General features: G+C 39.6%; 1 protein-coding gene across 2 annotated transcripts; it reads right to left on the bottom strand.

Annotated features, from left to right (window-relative positions):
* Positions 1-823: 823 nt before the first annotated feature.
* On the bottom strand, positions 824-8,159 carry LOC138624327 (protein ILRUN-like). Of its 2 annotated transcripts, none has more exons than XM_069704421.1 (5): positions 7,908-8,159; positions 6,049-6,203; positions 5,736-5,933; positions 3,930-4,264; positions 824-2,785 (listed from the first exon to the last, which is right to left on the bottom strand). In XM_069704421.1, the coding sequence occupies exons 1-5, from the start codon at positions 8,063-8,065 to the stop codon at positions 2,594-2,596; spliced, it is 1,038 nt and encodes a 345-aa protein (XP_069560522.1). In that variant the 5' UTR covers positions 8,066-8,159; the 3' UTR covers positions 824-2,593. The 2 variants fall into 2 exon arrangements, with proteins under 2 accessions (XP_069560522.1, XP_069560521.1); XM_069704420.1 differs by having other exon boundaries at positions 2,756-2,886; positions 3,939-4,264; positions 7,908-8,158.
* Between the last annotated feature and the right edge of the window lie 704 nt (positions 8,160-8,863).

Raw genomic sequence — 8,863 nt, forward strand, 5'->3', positions numbered from 1 at the left:
GACTGAAAAAGCTGAATAACTGGTACAAAGAGAGTTTGAGTTATGGAGAAGAGCAAGTGAGAGTGTGTAAATGTTTGTTTAAACTAAACTAATGTTTGTGCGCTTGTACTGCGATGTTCCGAGGAACTGCTTGCTTGTGTATCCACCCAATTCTCTTCAAAGGCCTACCGCGAAATTGTATAATTACAGTGCTCACAACCTATGCAATAAGTTTGGGTGAAGTTGAAAATGTGCCTCAGAGTCTACATCAAAATACTGAAGCTTTTGAAGGTTGAACCGTCTCAGTGAATCATTCAGCAGCATCAACTGCGCTACCTTCAATGTTTTTACATTCAACCCGAGCAAATGACAAATGAGTGTTTGTCCCTCAGGCAGTTGGTTGTGCAGGCTGCTGCTGGACAGCCGTTGACGGACACGGCAGACGGGACGGGGCATCATCGAGGGGCTGCATGCAGCGTTTGTCCAGTAAAGCTCTAGGCTAACGTGCAACATGACACCTCCCTGAAGTGTAAAAAGAGAAAAACATCATCTGATGAGTCGGCTGCGAATCAACTGGCCCGAGTGTTTACTCCTCATATTATCTAAAGAGCTGTTCTTATCGTTTATTTTGAGGCCGACACTCGTGACCTTGTAGCTCCCTTTTCAACGTGTCAAGGTTTTATAAAAACGAATGTTAAGTGTAAAAAAAAACAACCAAAAACCCCACAAGATCTGGTAAAAAAAAAAAAATAGTCTGAGTAAAATCATGATTTAAAATCTGGTACCAGTTTCAGTCCTGAAATCTGCGAGTGAAAGCTGCTGCAAAAACACAACGTCCAAGATCTTAGTTTTCAGTGATAATTTAATCATACAAACATTCATCAAACATACAGGAAATAAGCTTTCATCTGTTTGCACTTTCTCACTCACATGAAATGTTTCTGTTGTATGAGTCTAATGCCAACTGATTCATTCTGCAATCTGGCCAGTGGAAACTTCGGAGATATTACACGAAGATCAGAGCACATGACGCGCTTGATGAACTGACATTGACAGGAACTACCTCTGACGACAGGGAGAAACATTTATCATTCAGGTTATTGACAGATGATGAACAGTTCTATGAAAGAGCAAGAGCCCAGGGATCCTTGTGACAAGGTGTGTTTTCGGCTGGTATCGTCATGTTGTTGAGGCTCAGCACCCCTGGGGCTAACAGTTAGTGCCTTTAATGAAAAGGTGTGTTTATCTGACGATGGGGTCGAACACTGGCTGTGGATGACAGATAAAATCACAGAGCTGATGACCCCTTTAGGACCTAACTGAGAAGAAAAGTACAAACAGGCCTTGTCAAGGAGGTTACATTACTCAGTGCATAGATAAGCCAACTAGTAAATAAATATGCAGTGACAATTCTTCAGGATATGATTCTGTCATTTCATTGGAAATCATGTTTTTTTTTTTTTTTTTTAAACATGATTAAATGTTAAATGGGAACATTTGTAGATTTGAATATTGAACTTCCCAAGCACGATTTAAACAAGAGATAGCACAATGCAGAACAATAATTACACCGATAAAACCGCCATTTCAAAGCAAATATATAATGTATATAATTTGGGTAAATTAATATATTTCCAAAAACATTATTGTCTTCTACATTCAGCAAATACATTCAACTTAATATGTTGAAAACAAATTCAATTCTGCTTTAAATTGAAAAAAAAAAAAAAAAAAGTGAAGTCAGGTCTTTACTGCTGTTTATATGGCTTAAATTTAGTGCAAGCAACTAAAACTCAATCTTAAATCCAGACAATGATGGGAGACAATTTACCAATGATGAATATTCTGGTCGTATTACTTCTATATTTCACATATGTGTATTCGTGACATCTTATTAATGTATGAGAAGTGACCTTCACTGTCTCGGAGGACTCTTTGATCTCTCGTGCCAATGACTTGGTTTCAGAAACGTCTTGCTTGCTTCCATTTACAGTATGTAGCTCTGATGTATGTATCCAGCATCCAGAAAGCAGAGGTAATTTGTTCTGTGGAAGAAAGGATGACCAATACTAACACAAATCCTAGGAGATGCAGCGTACTCAAGACTTCTGTTTCTCAGATCTCATCTTCCTCTCGTTATTGACGGCTGACTCCCTCCAGTGGAACAAAGTTGCACAGCTTCTAAAATTGCAGGTACTATGAAAGCATAGAAAGTATTGCCTGTATTGCATGAACCATGTGGAAAAACACAGGTGAAGCCTTTTAAAGAGCTCTGGAAAATGTTGCTTCTTTCAGATTTAAAAAGTCAAAAATGGTGTTTCAGGGCTGCCCACATTATTAAGACTTAGTAATAGAGAGAACCATAGGGTCCACGAACCCAATCGATATACCAAGACTTTGAGAGAAACTGGAGAATCAGTTGGCAAAATAAATGGCTTTTCCTCCAAAGTCTCTTGTTAGGTTTTCACACACACATCTACACAAAAAGTTCACAAACACACACTCCTGTCATCGCTATTTCCTGTGCACTCTGACAACTAAAAAAAAAAAAAAAAAAAAGAAAAGAAATCTGAAAAATGAAAGAAAAAAAGTTATCACTCAAAAGACTCAGCACTCATTTTTTTTTTAACTTAGCATTCACACGTGCATACAGTGGGTGCGGGATGTTGGTTGAGCTGCACGTCAGGAGCGTTGGCCTCTGGTTTCTCAAAGTGTATCTGGACTTTGCATAAAGTGTTTTTGAATCTCCACACTTTTCACCAGCTACCGATAAAGCCTCGTTTTTTTTTTTTTTTTTTTTTTTTTTCTTATGGGTGTGACAGACTCCAGAGGTACGGTTCAGTGCTGCATCACTGTGACAAGTCCCATCATTTAAGAGTGCCCAAAAGGATAGGGCTCCTGTATACCCTGTAGAAAAGAAAAAAGAAAATCACAGTGAGGCTGCAAGACGCGAAGGACATTCATGAAAACCAAATCTAGATAAAGAGAGGAAACGTGTACATTTTCACTGTGTTCAGACCTTTCATGTAGAGCCACAATGTTGGCTGTACAGCTAAAGCAATTAGCTAATTCGTTGATTAGTCAATTGAGGCTACTGAACAACTATTTTGATATATATATTTACATAAAATTCGAAGCAAAAATGCCCGTTCAATAATTCTACGGTCCAGCTTCTCCAATGTGAAGATTTGCTGCTTTCTTTGTCCCAAGTAAAAGCAATCCTGATACTTTTGGGGTTTACACTGTTGCCTGCATAAAACAAGCAATCTGAGGATGCCACCTTGGGTTTTTGGGTAAATTTATCTACCAAACAATTGATCAATTAATCAAGAAAATAACTTTTAGGTAACACTAGCTAGTTGTTTGATCCAATACAAATGTTTTGTTCTTATTTTTTTCCCTTTAAAATCAGACAACAAAAACCTGTAGGAAAACATAAACATAGACTTCGACCATCTGATATTGACCAATGAGTTAGCATTGCTGATAAACTGCATCTTGTTTCATAATAAAAGCTGCCAGGTGCCCAACGACTGTAAGTCATTTCCTGCATCGGAACATCCGATGTGTTTAAATTAGTTGAGAATGCTAACTTAGTTGCTAAATTATAGCTTAGCTTTGTACATTTAAGGTGTTTTTTTTTGTTTGTTTTTTTAGCCATGCTGTCAGCATAGCTCTTGTCAGCATGATTACTACCGCCAACTGGGATATTACTGTTTGATGGACTTGTATGAAATATTGTGTGGACCGGGCAAACATTGCACCTGCTTAACGTCGTCATTTCAGCATGCTAACTTTTTATATCTACTGGCGCTCCAACGACTGCTCTCAGAACAGCCTCGCGGAGCTTGCTGATGTTTCTGTAGACTTTGGGTTTGTTTGCAGGAGGATCAGCGTGATGAGCTTTAACCCCAATTCAGGGGTACGGAAAAATCTCTTTGCGGTTTGACATATCTTACCTGGTTATAAGAGACTACTGATAGATTGCTTTGTAGACTGTTTGCTACTAGATCCATAGAGTTGTGTGAAAGTCCATTCTGATCTTGCTGCAGCTGGTTTGGGTTTCCCTGCCAATGTTCCTCTGCCATTCTGTGGCCGCTGTCATCGCAGAGGCTGTTGTTGTTGCTGTTGGGGCACTTGCTCTTCTCTGGCGAGGCGAAGGGGTTGTAGTCTCCTTCCAGGCTGCGGTGAGGTTGGGTGTTGAACTCGGCTTGGAAAGAGGAGAGCTGCTGCGTGACGCCGAGGAGGCCTCCGACCTCCACGCTCAGGATCACCCAAATTACATCTGACGAGACAAAACAAACATTCAAATATAGAGCCACGAACACTATCGTACAGAGTGAGAGCTGATATTATATAACCATGTAAAACAGGGGATGATACCTAATACCCACAAATGAAATATGGACCATACATTGATGGTATACCGAAAAGATCGAACGGGCTCCTGATCTGCAGCTCTCCTCTTGCTCTGAACGTTACGATGAAACTAACGGTGTCAGGTGACGAGTCATCACTAATATTCCTAAATGAAATATTTAAGCCAAGTATGAGTTTTAATTGAGTATCCCTCTGCTGCTTAATCTATAAGTGTGCATGTCTTGAGGGACTTTCTTTTGGGACATAAATCAATGAAATGAATGACTCTTAATTTAATTTTTCATGTTTTAATTGAATGACCCTTCACTGTTAAAATGGTCTGACTGCAGTAAATGCATAAAAAAAATGATCCAGCACTTTATCTTCATTAGTGACTGTTGCCCTCTACTGATAAATTCTGTATTTTGCTCTACCAGCAGCTTAGTTTGAAACAAATGATCATCTACGAGGGAAAAAAATGGGAGAGACAAGAATCATTACATAATTATCAGTGCGTATGAAAAGATGGAAGGTTTTGCAGCCGCCTAGGCGCTGACCAAACAAGTGGTATTACATAGCATATACAGCATAGACAAGCCATTTTTGAGGACTTTTTTTTTTTTTCATACAAATCAAGGTAACATAGACTGCAAAACACCTTGAGGCAAATTTTCCATTTGTGACATAAGAGTAGATAAAGAAAATTGACTTGAATTGTGTTGGAAAAATTACTCAAGAGGCTTGGCTCAAAATCAAACATATCGGACATTTATTCTTGCAAGAAGGAGCAACTACATGCGCCCTCAAAGAGAGGTGTCCAGCAGAGCTCTCAGATCTCCTCCGTAGGGCAGCTTTTATACAGTGTGACAAACAGTTGACAGTCACCCCCCATTCCCTTTGTATCTGCTTTCGTGATACTGAGTTGGTTGTAGGTCACAAGATAAGGACACAGGGGAGTCGTCAATTAGATGCGGAAAGTAAAACGATAAAGGAATCACTTGCAAATAAGAGAGAAAACACAAGAGACTTTTCGGAGCCTGCCGGACAAATCTTTTTTTTTTCCATCAAATTGATTCTTTTCTTTTTTCTTTTTTTTTTAAAACTCAGTGACATCTTCAAATAGCTTCACTTGTCAGCCCAAAAGTCCAAAGCCCAAAGATATTCCATTAATAATGTTTTAAAACAGCAGCGGAAAAGCAAATCTGAACCAATTTGAAAAGCTGGAACTTGCAAATGTTTTTTTTTGTTGTTGGGAAAAAAAGTCACTGTAATAAATAAATGCTTTTTTTCTGCCAATCTACCAGATTTATCGACTTATCATAGCAGTCTCCTCTTTAGCTTATCTATTGAAAAGCAACAATTCCCATTTGTTTTTGCTGTGAAATTTCGGTCCTCACCTCCATAGTAAAGTCCCGTAGCGGTGCACATTCTCCACTGGCCCTGGTACATGCCGGGAGCCACAGGGCTCTGCATCTGCACACTAACGTCAGTCATTTCCTGGGGGTCTAGCGAACGCACAATCACCATGTTTACGTGGCCAAACTGATCTCCTCCAACATACTTCAGACAAACCCCAGGAGGCCACAGCTCTGCACCTGGAAGACACACAAGACAACTATGCTGACCTCACGTGACGTGTGATTATTTTTCATCACGAGGTGTGGTGTCAGCTCTGTAAGCTTTCAGTTATTACTATTCCAGCTGACTTACCCGTGTTCTGTATCCTCCAGGTCTTTGTGAAAGGCGTGTCAGGTGGAACTGATTCTCCTTCACCGATTGTTACATCCTTGACAAGAGACATGCATGGTGCACTGATGTTGGGACTCTCAAAGTCATAGTAGGCTCCGATGGCTGCCTGCAAATTCCTGGGACGAAAAAAAAAAAAAAAAAGAAGCGGAAATCCAGTTAATGAGCACAGATCTAAATTTGGGCACGGCACATTTATGTAGATGAGACCTCAACAGCAGTTTGCACAGATGTTAATGAAATTAGAATTAAAAAAAAAATGGGATCATCCAAGCCTCTGTTCCGCATGTGTGGACTTTATTTCACCATTTAAATTAAGATAAAATATGTTTTTGTTAGTGTTGAGGTCTTTCATAAATCAATGGGTTGGCGAAAAGGGTCTTTTATAATTTCCTAAAGCCTAAAGTGATATCTTCAGATTGCTTATTGTGTCTAACCAACAATAAAAAAAAACAAAAAAACAAAAAACAAAGATGTTCTATTAACAATCACATAAAACAAAGACAACAAATGTTAACTATTTCCATGCGTCATTGAAATTTTTATTACATAAAAAAAAAAAAAAAAATCTTGTTTTTGTCTTTGTTAAAATGGCCGACTATTCATTTAGCTTTAAAGGTGTGGATGAAAGACAAATTCAGACTGGGTGCTTCCCGTGACACGCAGGTCATCCATAAACCAGCAGGGTTTTTTTTTTATTTTTATTTTTATTTTTATTTTGAGAAGGCCCGTTGCAGAGCGGCGGCATCACGTGACTCTACTACAGCCTGCACTCCCACCGGACATTGCTTCTGTGATCTTCCACAGACCTGCATTAACTGGCTTAATGCTGCGTATGCGCAGAGAAATATATATTTTAGGGACGATTTCAGATCCCAAACACATTCATTTTCATTTTTCACTTGAGGGGGGGAGGAGGGGCATTTGCACTGCCCTATGTTTCATTTTCAAAATACTCCGCCGGAAGTTAGAAAAAAATTAAATAAAAAAAAAAAAAAATTAAAAAAAAATTCCAATACAGCTGCAGTTTTGTCAAACGTACAATAACATTTAGTGCACGCAGAGTGAGGTGAAGATTATACAACCGCTGGGTGAGCTTTGAGCTACAGTACGTCAAACGCTACGTTAGTAGGTTACGTAATAAACTTCCCTGAACTGTGGTTGTAGTCAACCGCAAGCAGCTGACGTTTTATCATCTTGTACAATAATCGCGAATACCTAACAACGTTTCTCGTGTCGCTCAACGCGATAACCTGTTAACAGAGTGGGTAAATAAAAATAAAAATAAAAATAAAAAACCTCAACACGTATCGGTTCAGTTCAGGTTGAGCTACAGTACCTGATGTCGCTTTTCAGTATAAAAGTGCGACCGCGAAAAACAATCGAATAAATCATTCATATTGATTTTTTTTTTTTTTAAATGATAAAAAAAAAAAGCCACACCTGCTTCGGTACTAACTTGAGAGTAAACAACAATTTATTTGTCTCGGGAGCTTCTTTCTTTTCTTCTTCTTCTTCCCCCCCCCCCCCTGATATACAAACCCTGGTGCTCTCCGCTGTGTCCCTGCCGGGCAATCAAAAGTCACACCGACTAGCTGGTTACGTTACTACAACGTCGTTAACCGTCATTGTTCCCACGCTAACACAGACGCGATCATTAATGTTGTCGCAATACACAATAACACCTTTCGATTATGTTCTTCTCCATTTCCCCTCACCTCTCCTCCCTCCGACGAATTATCTCTGTACTGTACTGCAGCGTAGAGAGCTATTGTTTAACGTTAACCCGCAACAGCAAGGCCGAGACGAGTCCCCGAGCTCACCAGTTGGTCATGTCCAGAAAGAAGGCGCATCCAGCCGGGTTGAGCTGAAACCCGAGGAGCCTCTGAAATTCCGATATTAGAATATCTTTGTCTGTTGTGCCCATGCAGCTGAATTTCTGCATGAGCTCCTGGTCCAGGTCCAGGTCCATGCCCTCCATTGCGGATTCACCCGGGTAGACACGGGAGGGGGGCTTCGCTCCTAATTTAGTCCGAGGCCTCGACTTGTCATAACAAACTCAATAACAGGGCCGAGTGCGCATGTCACATGATTGAACCCCGTCCCGTGCCTCTTGTAGCCTGCAGTGTGCGCCCGCGGCCTGTAGTGGGCGCTCACAGTCCTGGTAGCGGAAAAGACAAATATAAACTCTAATTTTACACCAAGTGTGTACATTAGTGGTAAAATATGTAATTAATTGTCTTAATATAATATGACATCAATGTCATAATTCCTGTTGTTCTTGGTTTTGTACCCTCATGGTTGAAACGCACTTATTGTAAGTCGCTTTGGATAAAAGCGTCAGCTAAATGAAATGTAATGTAATGTAATAAAATAAATAATAGTTTAATTTTCTAAATATGAATGTAATATTGTGAAGATGGTAATAAGAACATGCCATATTTAGTCATGTAAATTCAATGTTATTTCTTTGTTAGTGTGTTTTTACACAGGGAAATGAGCAATGGTAATATGCTTGTTAAGTGTGTTTTGATTACATGGTCAAATTAACCTAGGTTTGGCTGGCAAAATGTTTTCCTTTGGGCTGGTAAACAGTCACACATTTTGTAGAGACACAGAAACAAATTGGTGCTATTAAAACACTTTGCTCCAGGTTTACTACACAGCCTGCCCTCTATACAAATATAGCTCGAATTGAGCTGAATTTTCTGAACATTTTCTAAAATCATCACTTCTACCGTACAGTAAGGTGTAGAATAGGTTGTCCCGGAGAATACTT

Source organism: Brachyistius frenatus, unplaced genomic scaffold, assembly GCF_029030835.1.
Source record: "Brachyistius frenatus isolate BFR_SWC_R1_liver_20210118 unplaced genomic scaffold, ASM2903083v1 Contig_50, whole genome shotgun sequence".
Classification (NCBI taxonomy): Eukaryota; Metazoa; Chordata; class Actinopteri; family Embiotocidae; genus Brachyistius; species Brachyistius frenatus.

Coding starts and splice junctions, on each gene's coding strand:
- LOC138624327 (XM_069704421.1), bottom strand. CDS start 8,065: ATGGAGGGCATGGACCTGGACCTGGACCAGGAGCTCATGCAGAAATTC. Junction 6,204..7,907: donor TTTCTGGACATGACCAACTG/GTGAGCTCGGGG, acceptor TTTTCGTCCCAG/GAATTTGCAGGCAGCCATCG. Junction 4,265..5,735: donor TACGGGACTTTACTATGGAG/GTGAGGACCGAA, acceptor TTGTCTCGTCAG/ATGTAATTTGGGTGATCCTG.